Below are 21,107 nucleotides of genomic sequence, written 5' to 3'. Positions count from 1 at the left end.
TAATGTGAGTGTTTGTATGTTTTCTTCTGCGGACCATACTCCTTCTCCTACCAGTGATCTGAAGCCCTTCACAACCAGACTGGCAGATTACCTGGTGCTAGCCAAGGTCCGCCAGGCGCTGGGCTTTGCCAGGTGTCAGAAGAACTTCTATGGAGCAGCCCCCATGACCGTGGAGACACAGAACTTCTTCCTGGGCCTCAACATCCGCTTGTATGCAGGCTATGGCCTTAGTGAGACCTCAGGCCCCCACTTCATGTCCAGCCCCTACAACTACCGGCTCTACAGGTGTGGCCCAGGTTGCAGCACATACACATGTCCACACACCCTCGCACACCCCTTGGTGTTCACCTGCTGATTGGGTCCCAGAGCCTGGGCCACTGGACTGTGGGATCTCCAAGATCCAACAGTTCCATCTTGGGCCAAACATCGTGGCCAGGCTTCAGTCTCAAGGAGGTGGTCTCTGCCAGTGTCACATGGGTCTGTAATTGAAAACAGCCCTACAGCCCAGGGGCCGCTGATCAGGGTTCTGATGGAGGAATTTCTCTTTGTCCCCTCGCTCCAGTAGAGTGGGGTGTGTTAGAGTGTCCCAGTATCGCTGATGGCCCAGGTGCCATTTGAGGGGGGAATCTGGGGGACAAGGCCAACCCTCTAGTGGGCAGGGAGGGCAGTCAGTTCTGGGCAATGAGTTGAAGGATCATCTGTTATGCTTAAATATCTCCCCTCACTGCCTGCCTGTCACAGTGCTTGAAGTTCTCCCATTAGGATTTTACTCATTCATTCATTCATTCCCCTACAAACCTTAAATTGGCCCTACCTCTCAACTCTAAGTCCCTTATTAAAATACAAATATCCTGGGAGGAGACACCTTCTAGCCATCAATGAAGACTGAGAGGTTGGGCTGACGATGGGAGCTGATCCAGGGCTTGGAGGAATGGGCTCCCTCTGACCACGCCCCTGGTCCCTCCACCCCCAGCTCTGGCAAGGTGGTGCCAGGCTGCCAAGTGAAGCTGGTGAACCAGGATGCAGAGGGCATTGGCGAGATCTGCCTGTGGGGCCGCACTATCTTCATGGGCTACCTGAACATGGAAGACAAGACATCTGAGGCCCTCGATGCCGATGGCTGGCTGCATACAGGCGATGCTGGACGCCTGGACGCCGATGGCTTCCTCTACATCACTGGGCGTCTCAAAGGTGAGCGCCAGCTGGTTTGAGGCTGTTTTGGGGCATGGGAGAAATGATACTGCCACCACTATTTACACCCACTACTAATACCGAGCCCTTACAAAGTGCCATGCACGTTGACTGACATCATTTTACTTACTAGTGTCTCCTGTGGGGCAGATACTATTATGAAGCCAACTCATTAATGAGGACACCCAGAGAGGTTAAGTAACTTGCCCAAGGTCATCCAGCTGGTAAATGATGGAGCTGAGATTCAAACTCTCTAGAGAAACAAGGCAAGTCTTTCCAGAAGATTCTAGGGCATAAATATGTATTTTTATATGCAAACACAGATATGATGTAGAGTAGAATGCAAATTGGATATAAAATTTAAAGTAAAACATGAGATGTCAAAGAAATTTTCCATGAAGAACTTGGCTTTCCCGGGAAGGTAAGCTGGAGACTTCCCCGTGGAAAGGGTGCTTTGTGTACTTTGAAGGAGCGAGCAGATGTAATGCCGAAGCATCCATGTGGGAATCCTCCCACTCCCATCCCCATCCCACAGCCTGGCCCCAGTTTCCCAGGGGAAACTGAAGCTCAGTGAGTGGGTAAACAACTTTCTGGAAATTACACAGGCAGGTGTGCGTGCAGTTGAGCCTGGGGTTCTGCTGGTTACAGAGGGTTGGCTCTCCAGGCGGAGTTTGGGCGCCCTTGGCCTGAGCCTTGGGATGGACTGGACATCCTGGTGTTTGGGTCTTCGGATGTGCAGGCCAGTGAAGCCTGGCTGGTGCTCCCGCCTGAGGCCCAGATGGCCCAGGAGATGCCTGCCCAAACTGTAGTGCTGCTTGGGTGTGCCGAGAGCACCGCCTAGGATTCTCCATGGTGACGGCAGGTGAAGGGAACCTGTGTCCCTGCATACGGAGGGAGAGTAACCAGAAAAAAATTCAACCAGAATTGGACTTCCTTTTACAAGCAGTATGATGAGAGGTAGGGGCCCAGATACTTTTTCTTCTTATAAATATCCAACTGAACCAGCACCACTTCCAGGAAAGACCATCCTTCCCATTGCCCTACAGTGCCACCTTTGTCATAAATGAAGTGACTGTTAGGAGAGGTCTGATTTTGCACTTTCTATTCTCTTCCATTGGTCTATTTACCTATGCGTGCATGAAACTCCAGTGTCTTAATTTCTGTATCTTTATGATAGGGCTTGATATCTGGTTGCATTAGTCCTATAGCTTGGTCTTTGTCTTTAAGACAACCTTGGCTAGATTCGTACTGTCAATTTCCTGAAAAAACTGGCCAGGATTTTGATTTTGATTTCATTGAATCTACGGATTAATTTGGTGTGAACATACATCTACAATCTTAAGTCTTCCAATCCATAAACATGGTACATATTGCTCAACTCTGTAGAGATATATTTAAAAAGATGAACTAGATAATTTTCTAGGAAAATGTAACTATTTTCAGAAAAGATAGTAAATTTAAACACACTTATTTCCATGGAACTAATAGAGAAAGCTCCCCCCACCACATATACAAAACACACAAAGCACTGGGCCCAGCAGTTTCACTGAGGAATTCCAATGATATTTAAACTGTTTCAGAGCATAAAAAAGAAGGAAAATTTCCAATTTTTTAATGAAGTGAGTATAACATTGATACCAAAATCTGAAAAAAGATTATATTTAAAAAGAAAACCATAGACCAATAACTTTTATGAATATACATGCTAAAATCCTGAATAAAATATTAGCAAACAGTATCTAGTGGCACATTAAAAAATAACCCATCATGACTAAGTGGGATTATTCTGGGAATGCAAGGATATATAATATAATTAATCATATTCATAGATCTAAGGAAAAAAATTTTATGATTATCTGTACAAATACTGAAAAGGCATTTGACAAAAATCAGTACCGATTCATGGAAAAAAGCACTCAATAAAAATAGAAATAGATGAATACTTCCTTACATAATAAAATGTATCTCTCCCAAACCAAAAGTCAGCATCAGTCATAAGTAACACAGACTCAATCCCACTAAAGTAGGGAACAAGACAAGGATGCCCACTATCACCAGTATTATTTAACAGTATTTGAGGTACCAGCCAATGTAATTAGACAAAGAAAGAAATTAGAGTTGTAAAAAGTTCAAGGGGCCGGCACAGTGGTTAAGTGCGCACGTTCGGCTTCAGTGGCCCGGGGTTCGCCAGTTCGGATCCTGGATGTGGACATGGTACCGCTTGGCAAGCCATGCTGTGGTGGGCGTCCCACATATAAAGTAGAGGAAGATGGGCACGGATGTTAGCTCAGGACCAGTCTTCCTCAGCAAAAAGAGGAGGATTGGCAGCAGATGTTAGCTCAGGGCTAATCATCCTCAAAAAAAAAAAGGTCGAAAGGAGGAGTTAAAGCTATCATTATTTCTGTATAATAAAATCACGTGTATAGAAAAACCAAGAGAATTTTGTATGGAATCAGTAGCTTCCATTTGTACAAATAACAAGTTTAGAAGATAGAATAAATTAGTACATCTACAATAGCAATAAAAAGGATAAAATATTTATACATAAAGAATTGAAACCGTATAACAATTCAAAGAAAACATTAGAGAAATCCTTTATAACATTGGAATGGGGAAGTTCTTTCTAAGTATGCCACAAAATACAGGAGCCACAAAAAATGACCAGTGAAATTTTACTACATTAAAAATAAAACAAAGGGCCAGCCCAGTGGCGTAGTGGTTAAGTTCATGTGCTGGGCTTCAGTGAGCTGGGGTTTGCAGGTTTGCATCCCAGCCATGGACCTACAAGCTGTCATCAAGCCATGCTGTGGTGGCATCCCACATACAAAATAGAGGAAGACTAGCACAGATGTTAGCTCAGGGCCAATCTTCCTGACCAAAAAAACCCACAACAACAAAACTTCTATGTAGTCAACTCACCCTGAGCAAAAATGACAATGCTAGGAAAAGATATTTGCAACTCATATTGTATTGATCAGGGTCCCAGGAAGAAACAGATGGTTTACAAAAACAAAACCCAAAACATGCTATAGCTCTCCATTTGCTTAGGTCTTTAATTTCTCTCAACAATTTTTATAGTTTTCAATGTAGAGATTTTTGCACATCTTTCCTTAGATTTACTCCTAAGTATTTTTTTGTTTTGTTTTGTTTTTGTCTTTTACTTTTTATTAAGATTATGATAGTTTACAACCTTGTGAAATTTCAGTTGTACATTATCATCAGTCATGTTGTAGGTGCACCACTTCACCCTTTGTTCCCACCCCATTATCCCCCCTTTCCCCTGGTAACCACCAATCAGTTCTCTTTGTCTCTATGTTTGACTTCCACCTATGAGTGGAGTCGCATAGAGTTCATCTTTCTCTATCTGGCTTATTTCACTTAACATAGTACCCTCAAGGTCCATCCATGTTGTTGTGAATGGGACTATTTTATCCTTTTTTATGGCTGAGTATTATTCCATTATACATATACTACATCTTCTTTATCCAATCATCAGTTGATGGGCACTTAGGTTGCTTCTACGTCTTGGCTATTGTAAATAATGCTGCAATGACCATAGGGGTGCAATGGGACTTTTGGAATTGCTGATTTCAAGTTCTTTGGATAGATACCTAGTAGTGGGATGGCTGGGTCATATGGTATGTCTATTTTTAATTTTTTGAGAAATCTCCATACTGTTTTCCATAGTGGCTGCAGCACTATGCATTCCCACCAACGGTGTATGAGAGTTTCTTTTTCTCCACAACTCTCCAACATTTGTCACTTTTTGTTTTGTTTATTTTTGCCATTCTAATAGGTATAAGGTGATATCTTAGTGTAGTTTTGATTTGCATTTCCCTGATGATTAGTGATGATGAGCATCTTTTCATGTGTCTATTGGCCATCTGTATATCTTGTTTGGAGAAATGTCTATTCATGTCCTCTGCCCATTTTTTGATTGGGCTGTTTGATTTTTCGTTGTTGAGTTGTGTGAGTTCTTTATATATTATGAAGATTAACCCTTTGTCGGATATATAACTTGTAAATATTTTTTCCCAATTAGTGGGTTGTTTTTTTGTTTCAATCTTGTTTTCTTTTGCCTTGAAGAAGCTCTTTAGTCTGATGAAGTCCCATTCGTTTATTCTTTCTATTGTTTCCCTTGTCTGAGAAGACATGGTGTCCAAAAAGATCCTTTTGATACTGATGTCAAAGAGTGTACTGCCTACATTTTCTTCTAGAAGCCTTGTGGTTTCAGGTCTCACCTTTAGGTCTGTGATCCATTTTGAGTTTATTTTGGTGAATGGTGAAAAAGAATGGTCAATTTTCATTCTTTTACATGTGACTTTCCTGTTTTCCCAGCACCATTTGTTGAAGAGACTTTCTTTTCTCCATTGTAGGCCCTCAGCTACTTTGTCAAAGATTAGCTGTCCATAGATGTGTGGTTTTATTTCTGGGCTTTCAATTCTGTTCCATTGTTCTGTGCACCTGTTTTTGTACCAGTACCATGCTGTTTTGATCACTGTAGCTTTGTAGTATGTTTTGAAGTCAGGGATTGTGATGCCTCCAGCTTTCTTTTTTCTCAGGATTGCTTTGGCAATTCGGGGTCTTTTGTTGTCCCATATGAATTTTAGGATTCTTTGTTCTATTTCTGTAAAGAACATTATTGGGATTCTGATTGGGATGGTGTTGAATCTGTAGATTGCTTTAGGAAGTATGGACATTTTAACTATGTTTATTCTTCCAATCCATGTGCATGGAATGTCTTTCCATCTTTTTATGTCATCATCAATTGCTTTCAAGAAAGTCTTGTAGTTTTCGTTGTATAGGTCTTTCACTTCCTTGGTTAAATTTACCCCAAGGTATTTTATTCTTTTTGTTGCAATTGTGAATGGGAGAGTGTTCTTGAGATCTTTTTCTGTTATTTCGTTGTTAGAGTATAGAAATGCTACTGATTTATGTATGTTGATTTTATACCCTGCAACTTTGCTGTAGTTTTTAATTATTTCTAATAGTTTTCCAATCAATTCTTTGGGGTTTTCTATATATAATATCATGTCATCTGCAAACAGCGAGAGTTTCACTTCTTTACTGCCTATTTGGATTCCTTTTACTTTTTTCCTGCTGAATTTCTCTGGCCAAAACCTCCAGTACTATGTTGAATAAGAGTGGTGAGAGTGGACACCCTTGTCTTGTTCCTGTTCTCAGAGGGATGGCTTTCAGTTTTTGCCCATTGAGTATGATGTTGGCTGTGGATTTGCCATATGTGGCCTTTATTATGTTGAGGTACTTTCCCTCTATACCCATTTTACTGAGAGTTTTTATCATAAGTGGATGTCGGATCTTGTTAAATGCTTTCTCTGAATCTATTGAGATGATCATCTGGTTTTTGTTTCTCATTTTGTTAATGTAGTGTATCACGTTGATTGACTTGCAGATGTTGAACCATCCCTGTGTCCCTGGTATAAATCCCACTTGATTGTGGTATATAATCTTTTTAATGTATTGCTGTATTCACTTTGCTAAAATTTGGTTGAGGATTTTTGCATCTGTTCATCAGTGATATTGGCCTCTAGTTTTCCTTCTTTATATTGTCCTTGTCTGGTTTTGGGATCAGGGTGATGTTGGCTTCATAGAATGTGTTAGGGGGTGCTCCATCTTCCTCAATTTTCTGGAATAGTTTGAGAAGGATAGGTATGAAATCTTTTTTGAATGTTTGGTAGAATTCTCCAAAGAAGCTGTCTTGTCCTGGACTTTTATTTTTCGGGAGGTTTTTGATTACTGTTTCAATTTCTCGTGATTGGTCTAGTCAGATTCTCTATTTCTTCCTGCTTCAGTTTTGTTAAGAATTTATCCATTTCTGGGGGCCAGCCCGGTGGCACAGTGGTTAAGTTCGCGCATTCCACTTCTTGGCGGCCTGGGGTTTGCCAGTTCAGATCCCAGGTGCAGACATGGCACCGCTTGGCAAAAGCCATGCTGTGGTAGGCATCCCACATATAAAGTAGAGGAAGATGGGCATGGATGTTAGCTCAGGGCCAGTCTTCCTCAGCAAAAAAAAAAAAAAAAGAGGAGGATTGGCAGTAGTTAGCCCAGGGCTAATCTTCCTCAAAAAAAAAAAAAGAATTTATCCATTTCTTCTAGGTTGTCCAATTTGTTGGCATATAGTTTTTCATAGTATTCTCTTATGATCTTTTGTATTTCTGTGGTATCTGTTGTGATTTCTCCTCTCTCATTTCTAATTTTATTTATTTGAGTCTTCTCTCTTTTTTTCTTAGTGAGCCTGGCTAAGGGTTTGTCAATTTTGTTTATTTTTTCAAAGAACCAACTCTTTGTTTCATTGATCCTCTCTACTGTCATTTGTGTTTCCAGTTCATTTATTTCTGCTCTAATTTTTATTATTTCCCTCCTTCTACTGACTTTGGGCTTTGTTTGTTCTTTTTCTAATTCTGTTAGGTGTCGTTTGAGATTGCTTATCTGAGATTTTTCTTGTTTATTTAGGTGAGCCTGTATTGCAGTGAATTTCCCTCTTAGGACCGCTTTTGCTGCATCCCAAACGAGTTGGTATGGCGTGTTTTCATTTTCATTTGTCTCCAGATAATATTTGATTTCTTCTTTAGTTTCTTCAATAATCCATTGTTTGTTCAGTAGCATGTTGTTTAATCTCCACATTTTGGCCCCTTTCCCAGCTTTATTCTTGTAGTTGATTTCTAGTTTCATAGCATTATGGTTGGAAAAGATGCTTGCTATTATTTCAACCCTCTTGAATTTGTTGAGGCTTGCTTTGTTTCCCAAGATATGGTCTATCCTTGAGAATATTCCACGCCCACCTGAGAAGAATGTGTAACCTGCTGTTTTGGGATGGAGTGTTCTAAATATATCTATTAAGTCCATCTGGTCTAGTTCTTCATTTAATTCTATAATTTCCTTGTTGAGTTTCTGTCTGGATGATCTGTCCATTGGTGTTAGTGGGGTGTTGAGGTCCCCTACTATTACTGTATTGTTGTTGATATCCCCGTTTAGTTTTGTTAATAACTGCTTTACATACTTTGGGGCTCCTGTGTTGGGTGCATATATATTTATAAGTGTTATGTCATCTTGGTGGAGTGTCCCTTTTATCATTATATACTGTCCCTCTTCGTCTCTCTTTATCTGTTTTGCTTTGAAGTCTACTTTGTCTGTTATAAGTATGGTGACGCCTGCTTTCTTATGTTCATTATTTGCTTGGAGTATTGTGTTCCATCCCTTCACCCTGAGTCTGTGTTTGTCTTTGGGGCTGACATGTGTTTCCTGGAGGCAGCATGTTGTTGGGTCTTATTCTTTAACCCATCCTGCCACTCTGTGTCTTTTAATTGGAGAGTTCAATCCATTTACATTTAGAGTGATTATTGAAATTTAGGGGCCTAATGCTGCCATTCTATCGCTTGTTTTCCGGTTCTCTTGCATTTCCTTTGTTTCTCACCCCATGATTTTTGGACTACCAATTCAGGTAGGTAGTTTTCTATATTGGCTTTCTTCTTATTTGTAATTTGCGTCTTCATTCTTGATATTTGTTTAGCGGTTACCATGTGGTTTGTATAAAACATCTCATAGATGAGATAGTCCATTTTCTGATAGCCTCTTATTTCCTTAGATTAAGCCATTCCATCCCTTTCCTCTTCCCCTTCTAGGTTGTTATTGTCAGATTTTTTTTCCTTCTTGTGTTGTGAGTTTGAGGTTAAAATGACAAGATTATATTTATTCTTGGTGTTTCCCTTCCTTTTATCTTTAATGTTATACTTAGCCTTTGCTAACCTGTTCTGATGCAGAGCTGCAACTATCTGATTTTGTCTTTCTTCTTATTTCCTTTGCTCTGGGTTTTGTAACCCCTTTCCTTTTTTTGTTTTTTCAGGTATGAGGGTCTTCCTGGGCATTTCTTGTAGGGGAGGTCTTGTGGCAATGAACTCCCTTAAATTTGTTTATCTGGGCAAGTTTTTATTTCTCCATCATATTTGAAGGATATTTTCGCTGGATAGAGTATTCTTGGCTGCAGTTTTTGTCCTTCAGAGTTTTGAATATATCATTCCACTCTCTTCTAGCCTGTAAGGTATCTGCTGAGAAATCTGCTGACAGCATTATGGGGATTCCTTTGTAGGTTATTTTTTCTGCCTTGCTGCCCTTAGTATTTTCTCTTTGTCATTGACTTTTGCAAGCTTCACTACTATATACCTTGGGGTTGGTCTTCTCACATTGATAAAGTTTGGAGATCCATTAGCTTCTGTCACCTGGAGTTTCATCTCTCTCCCCAGGTTTGGGAAGTTCTCAGCCATTATTTCTTTGAACAGCCTTCCTGCCCCCTTCTCCTTCTCTTCCCCCTCCAAGATACTTATAATCCTTACGTTGCATCTCCTAATTGAGTCAGATATTTCTCAGAGAGTTTTTTCATTTCTTTTTAGTCTTAGTTCTCTCTCCTCCTCTATCTGCAGCATTTCTACTTTCCTATCTTCCAAATTGCTAATTCTGTCTTCCATATTATCAACCCTACTGTTCAGAGAGTACAGATTTTTCTTAATTTCCTCCATTGTGTTCTTCATCTCCAACATTTCTGATTGGTTCTTCTTTATAGTATCAAGCTGTTTTGTGACATAGCTGCTGAACTCATTGTCTATCTGCATTCTCTTTTATCTCATTGAATTTTTTAATGATGGCTATTTTGAATTCATTGTCATTTAGGTTATAGATTTCAGTGTCTTTGGGGTTGTTTTCTGGGTACTTGTCATTTTCCTTCTGTTCTGGAGATTTAATATATTTTTTCATACCGCTTGATGGCATGGATTTGTGCCTCTGCATATAGACAGAGTTTAGTTACTGCTTCCACTTGCTTCTACTGGTGTGTGGGGGGGTGAAGCAGAGCAGCAGCTGTGTAATCTGCACCAACCAGGATCCCTGTCAGCTGTTGCTGACCAGACCTGGGCCCCTCCTCGTGATCACAGTGGCCCTGTGGAGTCTCTCGTCGGCTGGGGGGACAATCGCAAGGGGGCCTTTGGGTTGCTGGTATCTGCTGTCACAGACTGCCTAGACATGCTCCCTCCTTAGGGTCTGCAGCAGTGTTATGGGCTTTCACAGCGGCCAGGAGCAGGTTCACCTAGACTCGCAGCTCTGCCACTGTCAGGGCCCGCAAGATCTCACTTGTCCACTATGGTCTGCAGCAGAGCTATGGGTATCTACTGCAGTCTGTGGTTAGCTCACCCAGCTGTGCTACTCCTGCCCCAGGGCCTTCCAGGCATGTGATTGCTGGGAAGGGTCTCTCCGCTAATGCCAGGTAGAGGCTTTCCCTGCAGCTGCTGTGGGACCGTGGATTTTCCCACTGAGGTATGGAGCAATCGCAGGGGGCTTAGGTAGGGCTGTAGTCACCTGTTTCAACCATCGTGCTGCCGATGCACACAGATGCCCGCCCTTGGTGCCATGGCGATTCTATGAGTGTGTCAGCCAGTAGAAAGTCACTTGCAGGTACTAGGCTGTCCAGGGGTTGGAGAATTTTCACTTATCTCCACCTCCTCCCAGGGGGAAGTCCGTCCACCTTCTGATGTATAGCAGCGCGGGTCTCTCAAGCGTCCTGAGATGCCGTGTGGATATCCTTAGTTGACTGATGAATGTTCAATAAGTTGTAGTTCAAAAGGGGAGAGACAAAGAAAACTTCTCACTCCACCATGTTGCTGACATCACTCCTCAGTATTTTTTTGATGCTATTGTAAATAGTGTCATTTAAATTTTTTTCTATTTGTTTGTTGCTAGCATATAGAAATGGGATTGATTTTGCATATTGGCCTTGTGTCAAATGACCTTGATGAGTTCACATATGAATTCTAGTACTTTGTATATTCTTTCCAATTTTCAATGGACACAATCAGATCATCTTCAAATAATGTTTTATTTCTTCCTTTCCATTTCATATGATTTTTTTTTCTTGCTTTATTGCACTGGTTAGGACCTCCAGAATAATGGTGAATAGAAGTGGTGATTGTGGTCATTCTTATTTTGTTCCTGATCTCAGGGGAAAGCTCTCGATATTTTAAGTATGTTTTGTATGGATTTTTTGTAGATATTCTCTATGAGATTAAGGAAGTTCCTTCCTATACCTATTTTGCTAAGGGTTTTTATCATTCATTTATAGTAATAGATGCTGGTAAGAACGGGGGGGTGATAAAAGAGCAAGAATGAGGTAGCAATGATGAGTGTATGCGTGAGAGGCTGCATCCTGCCTTGCCACATGTTTCCAGGGTCCATCTTTTCCTCTCTGCCCCACTCCTGCTGCCCTAAATGAACTCTGATCATCTGAATTTTTGTCATGCTTTCCTCTCTGGCCAGCTCGCCCCTTGAATAACCACTCTTTACCCTGGTCACCAGAGTGTCCTAAAACTTTGATTCCCAGCCATTCAGTGATTCCCACCTGTCCAGGCCAGCTCCTCAGCTGGCATTGGAGGCCTCTGTCCTTGGCCCTGCTCCCTTTCCAGCCTTTCCCTCCCTGTATAACCTGAAGCTCCCTAAAGGCCTGTGTACTTCTGCATATGTGCACCCTCTGCCTGTCAAACCCAATTCATGCTTAACATCCACTGCCCCACTGCACTGTGAGCTCCTTGCAGTTAGGGACTGTTTTATTCTATTCTGTGCCTGATGTCAACACAGGACCTATGCACAGAATGTGACCAACTTATCTTTGTTGAATTAGACGTAACTGGGGAGATAGGAGTACAATCTAGCTAAAATCAGTCAAGGAGTATTTATTAAATGCCTATTTATTACCATCTAGCCTGAAAGTAAGACATCATTCAGAGAACAGAAGACCAGTGCATTGAGTGCCCAGTACCTGGCCTTGCACACTGAGACAAAAAAATATTTGAATAGAAGAATGAACCAGTGGATGAGTGGATGGATGCTATGAGAAAAGGTCAGAGAAAGGAGAGTTAGTGTGTACTGGAAGAGTTGGAGGAGGCTTCTTGAAGGAGGCCACTCAGTGGGTCCTTCAAGAACAGGCAGTCTGTTGGGCAGATGGAGAAAAGGGGAGAGTATTCATTGGGAAAGGTGTAAGCCGGGTGAGAGGTACCAGAGTAGGGTGGGTCAGAGCAGGGGCCCTGGAAATGCACTGCACTTAAATCTTAGCTCTGCCATGTGAACTTGCACAAGTTACTTAACCTCTCTGTGCCTCAGTTTCCTCATTTGTAAAATGAGAAGACTGCCTGCTTCTTTATAGGCCTATTGTGAGGATTAAATGAATTACTGTACAGAGAGCATTTAGCACAGTGCCTGGCACATGCAGAGTGCCTTATAAGTGATGGGTGACAGTTATTAAGCAAAGGCAGGGAGGGGAATGACACGGTTATTCAGGGGTGAGGTGGGAGGTCCATTGAGGAACTGGGTCTAGCAGAAGGGGGTGGTACATGAGATGTCTGAGCAGGCAAAGTCTCCAGTAATGAGGAGAGGAGTGTTCAGTGACGAGCAGAAGAGTGGGAGCCATGGGCGAGAATTTGTCCTCTGGGAACTGCCATCACCCCCCCGCAGGTGTGAGGTCCTTCTGAGAGCCTGCTTGTCAGGGGACATCTCTGAACCTCCCCAAGTCTCCAATAGTACTGCCTACTGCTCTGGCCTCCCCAGCTGTGGCCAAGACTTGAGTCTTGGTTCAGCCGGGGCACCTGGACTAAAGCCTGTGCTGGGGGCCTGGCCTTGCCTCCCCAGAGTTAATCATCACAGCCGGCGGGGAGAATGTTCCCCCCGTGCCCATTGAGGAAGCCGTGAAGACAGAGCTGCCCATCATCAGCAACGCCATGCTGATTGGGGACCAGAGGAAGTTCCTGTCCATGCTGCTCACCTTGAAGGTGTGTCTGGGGGTTCTGGCTCTGGAGAAGCAGCCAATGGGTGGTCTGGGGGTCTGACCCAGACAGAAGCTATGTTGAGCCCAGAACACATCTGGATCTCATTACTTCATTCTGGTATAACTAGCCAGTACTGCCTGCACTAAGGGGCAGCCGTAGCATGTGGAAGTTCCTTCTGTCCCCAGAGGTACAATTAATAATATGCTGCTGTGATGATCCTTAATGTGTACTACAACATGTTTACAAAGTGCTGCTGCCCTCATTCTCCTCAGCAGATACTCAGTCTCCCAGGATGGTAGACAGGGCAGGAGTTATGGTCCCTGTTTTAAGTTACGACTTCATTGGCTGACATCTTCTAGATTTCTGACCACTGCTCCTTCCACCACCCCACAGGGCTCAACACAGTCAGGGTAGCATCCTACTCATTCTAGAGCCAACTCTTTGAAACAGAGCTCACAGTGATCCATATCCTAGATGTTAGCAGTAAGACCTCCTCCAAGACCAGGACTTATGTCTCATGGAGTGAGGCTTGGTCCTGATCTGGTCTCCGGCTTTTCAGTGCACTCTGGACCCAGACACCTCTGACCCAACTGATAATCTCACCGAATGGGCTGTGGAGTTCTGCCAGAGAGTAGGCAGCAAAGCTACCACAGTATCTGAGATCGTGCGGAAGAAGGATGAGGCTGTCTATCAGGCCATTGAAGAGGGGATACAGAGGGTCAACATGAATGCAGCTGCCCAACCCTACCACATCCAGAAGTGGGCCATTCTCGAGAAGGACTTTTCCATTTCGGGTGGAGAGTTGGGTAGGTTTTTTTCTTTTCACTATTCCAGGGGGTGTGGGAGGGCAGAGGCCATGACAGAACCAGGGAGGTGGCTATTAGGAAGCAGCCATAACAAGCAGAAGGTCACTGTCAGCACTTTAGATGACACCCACCTCCTTCCCACGGGAAGACATTGAATACTCAGTGCATGGGCTTGTGGTTGTGTAGAGCCTATTAAACGTATAAGATACGTGCTGGAACTTATTAATTTAAAGACACAACATTTAATTTTGCTTTCACTATGGGATCATTTTCCCTTGAAATCACCTAATGGGACCACCAGGCAGACATCATGGCCCTATTAGTGTTTGGGCTGGAGTCACCTGGCTCTAGAGGTGAGACCACCATAATCTTCTGTAAAGTCAGCTCATGTGACAGGTAAAGGGATGAAGCCCTTCTAGACTATGGTCCACAGAACCAGAAAAGGCCTCTGGTATGGCCTCAGCTAGATGGATGAAGTTGCTCCTGGCTGTAGCATCTTAGGGTGTGCACAGCACAGGGGGAGGCGGAAATGGCTTCTTCAGTGAGATTCCCTGTAACCCATCAAGGCTGAACCCAGATGCAACTATCTACAGTAATGCTGAGCTGCAATCAGAGACCTTGAGTTTATCTGGTTGTCTGGTGCTAACAAGTTGAATGCAAGGTCAACCAGATAGAAGATGTCTCCTCCAAGCAGTTTATATAAATGATTGATTTTGAAGTCTCCAGTTACCAGCCAACTGTGAGTTAACACAAAAAGGACTTTAAACTACCCAGGACCTCAACTCAGAGCTCTTTCAACCTTTAGAGGGGGGAACCTTCAGAAGTGGGGAAAACCTCTAGAAAAGATGTAGCAGAGGCCCTCACTAAGCCAGGGCTTTCCCCTGCCCCATCACAAGCCATCAAAGCATAATATCCAACGTTGGATGAACTTCCACTGAAACGCGGGGATGATCTGTATATTAGTTACCTATTGCTCTGTAACAAATTATTCCAAAATTTAATGTCTTAAAAAAATAAACATTTATTACCTTAAAGTTTCTGTGGGTCAGGAATCCAGGACAGCTTGGCTGGGTGGTTCTGGATCAGGTGTCTCACAAGGTGACAGTCTAAACGTTGGCTGGGTGGCAGTCCCCTGGAGCTCAGAGGGCCCACTGCCTTGCTCACTTAGATGGTTGTTGGCAGGCCTCAGTTCCCTGTTGGCTGTTGGCCAGAGACCTTAGTTCTTTACCAGTGGATCTCTCCATAGGCTGCCTTTGTGTCCTCGCAACATAGTAGCTGGCTTGCCCCAGAAAGAATAATTCGAGAGACCAAGACAGAAATTATAGTCTTTTGCTTGCCTGAATCATTTATTCATTCAAGGGACAGAACAGAAGATGCACTGAGGATCAGAAATGGGTGCAGGTCAAGGGTAAGGTGGATGTGGCTTTTACACCACTTTACTATATATCTGAGAGAAAGTGCAATCTTTCATAACCACTCTCATAAGTGACATACCATCACGTCCTCTGTATTCTGCTGACCACTTAGACCAGCCCTGGTACAAGGTGGGAGGAGACTATAGCAAGAGGTGACTGCCAGGAGCAGGCATCACTGAGGGCCATCTTGGAGGCTGGCTAATCATCTGTCTCCAGAGTTAGAGGATTCTCTGGGCCTGGATCTTTACCACTCACCTTCTCAGAGCCTAGGCCTCACTCATTTCTTCCAATTTCTCTTGTAGGTCCCACAATGAAACTGAAACGGCTCATAGTTCTGGAGAAGTACAAAGATATCATTGATTCCTTTTACCAAGAGCAAAAGTAACAGGGGCCGTGCTTCCGCAGTTTCTACTGAAGATGGCAGGCCTTCCCAAGTGTTTTCCTGAGCTCCAGGTCCTCTTCAGTCTGGGTACACGGACTTCTGGCAAGTCTGTTAGGTCTCCAGGTCAGGATACAGCAGTGATATCTACATTTTCCAGGTCTTCTGCCAACAATAGCTCACAATTCTGAGAAGCTTCAAGTGTGGGTAGTTTAATTCTGTTTCAGTATTGCTTTTTGTTGAAGTGACAAGTGAGATCAGCTTTCCTTCCAGAACTAAGGGCTGACAGTTTTTGGCCTTAGCTTCAGGTAGATTTACCAGACTGCCAGCTCACGTAACAGGCTAGCCAGTGGCAGGCTGTGTTGGAGGAGGGAGGATGGGGGAGATGGCTCATCTTACTAGTGTGTGCTACGGGGAAAGCCAATAATTATAACTTACCTAACGGCCTTTGCATCTCAGTGGACACTGCCAACCCTACTGTCCCATTACCAGGGACTTCCTCTCTACACACATGCCAACTGACCTGATGCTTAATAAAACTTCTGCTGCCTACTTGATTGTATTTAATGTGTAATTTGAATATTAAACTTTTTAACAGAACTGCCAACAAGTACCTGATTTTTTGTCAATTGAGCAGGTGGGATCAGTCCAGAGAGTAGTGGGTATTTAACCCACAAGACTGTGTGCAATAGGCATATGAGTGACCACTAGTGCCCTGGAAAAAGCAAAGGTGCAGGAGGGGGTCAAGCAGAGCATTCTAGTAAAAGCAGCCAACTCGTGCTAGTCTGTCCCCACCACGCCACCCCTTCCACTCTGAATACCTTAAGCAGCCACTTAGCAGCAAACTGAGCCAAAATGACTAAAGCATCTAAACAAGAAACAGTAGAGAAAGCATATATCTCAACCAGTTTTGGAATTCTTTTATTTGTGTGAACCCAAGAATCACTGATAATTAGCACAATCCAATAAAACACAGGAAGCAGCAGCTTAAAGAAATTAAAATACATCTAAGATTCTAAGTCCGGTTACAAGCCTAAAAAAGAACCCAGGCAGAGATATCTGTTGTTGTTAAGAAATCCCCTTGTGACCTGGGTACATTTTGCAAAGCCACAGGTTACAGTGTTACACAAGGGGCAAGGGAGGGCATGAGCTACCTTTGATGTGAGGCCAATGGGTAACTGTTCATGAAAACAGTAACTTACTGCCCAAAGATTAAGAAAAATCATGCTGGGGCAGTGAGTGGAAGGGGCAGGGGAGATGCCTGAAGGTCAAAAACTGAGCCCAAGCCCCAGTATGGCACAATTTTATGTATCCACTCAGGCTGAGTCTGCTCCAGTCTCTGCAATCTCATCTTGTACTGGTGGTGTTGAGGTGGAGGGTAGTGATTTGGTGCTTTGGGGAAGGGAAAAGCCAGCCGTTAAAATATAAAATTAATAGCCAGCATCCCCAGTTCCTCAACTGCAGCCAAAATATACGTGGTCAGGCCTTTTAGCAGTATCAGCTGGAGTGTGGTCAATTTCCAGACAGTGACATGCGTGCTGCAGAAGAGTAACTGCACACAATGGTAGCTCCCATGTCTGACTCAAGAGTGGCAGTCCAGGGGCTCAAAGGCTGTGATGCTTAGTGTGTCCAATGAAAAGGAAGTACCACCCCTTCACTTCATTAAAAGCTCTCAGAAAGTATAGTAAATCTCAGGATAACAAAATAATTGCATACATAATGCATTTCTGTCTTTGTACCAAATATATTACCTACATCTTATTAACAAAAATTACATCTCTCATTATATATTTCTTAGATCAGAAGACTTTATTCATATTCAGTAATTCATGTAAAGGAAAAAAATCTGTCCTAATTCTACATCACTAAGAAATATACTGTATTCCCTTTTTTTGATGTGAACTTTCCTAGGAAATTTCTCTTGTGCCCATTTAGTTTTATAAGAATGTTGTCTTGTGCTGTTATGTCAATATTCTGTTTTATTTCTATTATATTTTTCATAAACAAGGAAAACAGTTTTTCTTTAAAAAGTTAGATGTTTTCTCTTATTAATTCTGTCTCATGATATTTACAGCTGAGGAAAAACTGTTTTAACTTTAGTGTAAAATGGTTAACAACGGCAAATGATAAACTGTAAACACAGACATTTAATAAATAAAACAAGCACTTGAAAAAGTCCTTTGAAAGCAGACCTAGGGACATTACCTGCATCCTTTGTACATATTTTAAGAAAAGGCCAGATCTAAAAATGTACTGTCAAGAAACAAGCAAAGCAAATGCATACATAATGGGAGGTATTCTAATATAACTTTATGTGGTGTCCATTAGGAGTGACTGATGCAAACACCATTTGAAGCCTTAATCTAAATCTTTTACTCTGCGACAGATTTCTTCGGTGAAGTCTGAGCATTTTGCATTGCCTCCCAAATCTTTTGTTAAGCTCTGAGAAAAGGAAAAACCAAAAAAAAAAAGACATTTATTTAAAGCCCTCTGTGAGATAGCAGCTGAGCAAGTTACCTGGCTGCTCTTTCATTTAGTTCCTCATTTCCAAGTGAGGCCCCAGCCCCCCACCAGCCACCTACCCCAAGAGGATTGGGAAAATCCAATTAGATAGTGACACAAAAACCCTCTGAAAAGAAAGAAATGCTCTCGCTACAAAGGGAAGCAGGGAGGCTTTCCCAAATTGTCCCTTCATCTATACAATAGACCCTAAGAACATCTGATTATGGACATCTAAATGAAAGAAAATACAAACAAGAGATTTCATAAATCCCTTGAATTTTTAAAGTTTAAAAAACCTAAGACATATTTTCACCTATTTTTGGAAGATGGGGAACAAATACTAAGGTACACTAATGCTTAAACTTTCCTCTTCAGGAAAGAAATTCTTCCATACGGCCACTCTGTTTTCTATCAGCTTATCTTCTCTTTACTCCTCAACAGATCTCAATATATTTAATTCTCTTGTCTCACTGCATCCTACACAATTAAAAGGGCCCACTGTGTAATTTAGGCATTTCTCTGCTGCACTCTATAGTGTGGCTTCTCAAAGAAAGCATCAGAATAAAAAACAAAGTCACATGCCCTTCAATATGACTATCAGGTTGTTACAAATAAGCTTGGATTTCTTATATTTTGGCCATAAGAAGTAATTTCAAATTATAGAATTTTTTAAAAAGAAGGAGCCAACCTTGAAGACATTATGCTAAATGAAATAAGCCAGTCACAAGAAGACGAACATTATATGATTCCACTTATATGAGGCACCTAGAGCAGTCAAATTCATAGATACAGAAAGTTGAAGGGGGGTTTCCAGGCACTGGTGGGGAGGGCAGGAAATAGGGAGTTACAGTCTAATGGAAAGAGAGCTTCAGTTTAAGAAAATGAAAAAGTCTGAAGATGGATGGTGGTGAAGGTTGCACAACAGTGTGAAAGTACTTAATACCACTGGACTGTACACTTCAAAATTATTAAAATGGTCAATTTTATATGATGTACATTTTACCATAAATAAAGAAAAGAGAGAGACCTCAGATTAGGGATCAGCCATTAAGGTTCAGCCTTGTGAAGCCATGACCTCCTCCGTGCTCCTCTTACTTTCAAAATAATCCATCACACCCCTTCTGTGGGCCACAACTGCTTATGGAAACACTGAAGCTTGTTGGGTAAAAGCCAGATTGGGTGTGAACCCCAACTTTGCCATTTAAAAGCTGTCAGACTTTGGACAAATTACTTAATCTCTGTGTGCCTCACTTTCCTCATCTATAAAATGGGATTAATTATAGTATCTACTTCACAGAGAGGAAGAGAAGATTTGCTGAGATGATATATATAAAGAACATAAAATCATCTAAGTATTCAATTAATGTTAGCCATTATCATTACTTTTACACAACTTCTGTATTACTTTTGTACTATAGAGCACAGACTATAACATATAACACCACTGTATTAGAGACACATCTGCATCTCTATCTACCACTAGCTTCTGAACTGAGCTCCTTGAGGCCTGAGACCTTACCTTATTCCTCATTTTATTATATTCTTCATACCTTATAACGTACACAATAGATGTTTGTTAGGAGGAGGAAAAAGTTCCCTAGAAAGTTAATGGACTTGGCCAAGATCACACAGCTAACAACAGGGTAACTAAGCTGGAACCAGCTCTGACTCCCAAACCACTGCTCTTCCCAGTGCACACTGATGTCTATCAGTGCTTCTCAACCCTCTTCTGATGAAACGTGTGGCTCCTCCCTTCAGAAAATGCACACGTGTGCACGCATACCCTGAGTTCACTCAGGGAGCCCACATTAAGAAGACTTGTTCAACGTCAGATCCCTTGGCCCTCTTGAGACCCATCACCTGTTCCCTTCACTCAGATAAGACACACGGAAGAAATGTATTCCACCCAGAACAAGTGTGGCAAGATGACTGATACCTTTCCGTCCTTAATTGTAGCAAAACATGCAGCCTCAATTCTTGCTGCGTGGTCAAAAAGTCCCATGTGGCGCAGCATCATCACAGCACTGAGCAGGAGGGCGGTGGGATTGGCCATGTCCTTGCCTGCAATGTCCGGGGCGGTCCCATGAACCTACCCATGGAGAAAAACAGCACAATCAGGAGAGAGACAAGAACAAACAGCCCTCTTCCAGGGAAGCTGGCATCTTAATCATCTTTCCTCACCAATGGAAACAGTTACTGAATAGCTACTGTTCCAATTTATCAGACAGAGATCTTAGAAATAAAGCCTCAGAAAAATAAAGAGCTAAAGTAACCTTTTTTTAAAGTGCAAAAATATAGACTAACAATCTTTTCCAATCAACCTTTCGTAAAATATTTTTTTATTTTAGTTTGTTTGTTTTTTGCTTTTCTTTGAGGAAGATTAGCCCTGAGCTAACTACTGCCAATCCTCCTCTTTTTGCTGAGGAACACTGGCCCTGAGCTAACATCCGTGCCCATCTTCCTCTGCTTTATACATGGGACGCCTGCCACAGCATGGCTTGCCAAGCGGTGCCATGTCTGCACCCGGGATCAAACTGGCAAACCCTGGGCTGCTGAAGCAGAACATGCGAACTTAACTGCTGCGCCACCAGGCCAGCCCCTGTAAAATATTTTAACTGAGGAAGGATACATAATAAATAATAAGGATACACAAATAAATTAGAGAGGAATGAACGAATAAACCAAGCTTATATCAAAAATCTAAACAAAGCATCATTTTCTTTCGACAATTGGAAAAACTCAAGAGTTAAAACATTTATGCAGATAACGCCTCCTAGGGTCTCATGCCATTCTGACTCGAATTCTGCTTCAGGCGTCACCAGGGTCCTTACCGACTCAAAGATGGCAACCCCGTTGGCTCCAATATTGCCACTTGGTGTCACACCAAGACCTCCAATCAATCCCGCACACAGGTCACTAAGGGCAGAAAAGCACTTCAAAGGATGTTTTGAAAAATCAAGCATCTCACCTAGCATTCAGACTTCAGGTTTTA

At 42.4% G+C, this 21,107-nt stretch overlaps 2 protein-coding genes across 21 annotated transcripts in view; one reads left to right on the top strand and one right to left on the bottom strand.

Moving 5' to 3' along the window:
* ACSBG1 (acyl-CoA synthetase bubblegum family member 1) overlaps positions 1-16,213 on the top strand; it is a 59,872-nt gene extending 43,659 nt beyond the window's left edge. The window contains 5 exon segments of the mRNA XM_001917340.5: positions 55-285; positions 974-1,191; positions 12,877-13,016; positions 13,573-13,819; positions 15,537-16,213. Coding sequence (XP_001917375.2) covers positions 55-285; positions 974-1,191; positions 12,877-13,016; positions 13,573-13,819; positions 15,537-15,619 — 919 coding nt within the window. The 3' untranslated portion in view covers positions 15,620-16,213.
* The window catches only part of IDH3A (isocitrate dehydrogenase (NAD(+)) 3 catalytic subunit alpha), an 80,948-nt gene that overhangs the window by 24,467 nt on the left and 35,374 nt on the right, over positions 1-21,107 (bottom strand). For 12 of the 20 annotated variants that reach the window (XR_011424937.1, XR_011424941.1, XR_011424942.1 and 9 more), the window contains 2 exons: positions 20,947-21,031; positions 20,052-20,204 (listed from right to left, as the gene is read on the bottom strand). Coding sequence is in view for 10 of the 20 variants with exons in the window: in XM_070232707.1 (XP_070088808.1) it covers positions 20,052-20,204; positions 20,947-21,031 (238 nt within the window). In the remaining 10 variants the exon portion in view is untranslated. Of the gene's footprint in view, positions 1-16,509; positions 18,056-20,051; positions 20,205-20,946; positions 21,032-21,107 lie in introns of those variants that run through there. The other 8 variants (XM_023652545.2, XM_023652543.2, XM_070232677.1 and 5 more) reach the window with 1 other exon arrangement.

This window comes from Equus caballus, chromosome 1 (assembly GCF_041296265.1).
Source record: "Equus caballus isolate H_3958 breed thoroughbred chromosome 1, TB-T2T, whole genome shotgun sequence".
NCBI classification, from domain to species: domain Eukaryota; kingdom Metazoa; phylum Chordata; class Mammalia; order Perissodactyla; family Equidae; genus Equus; species Equus caballus.
This window is presented reverse-complemented; position numbering and strand designations above follow the sequence as displayed.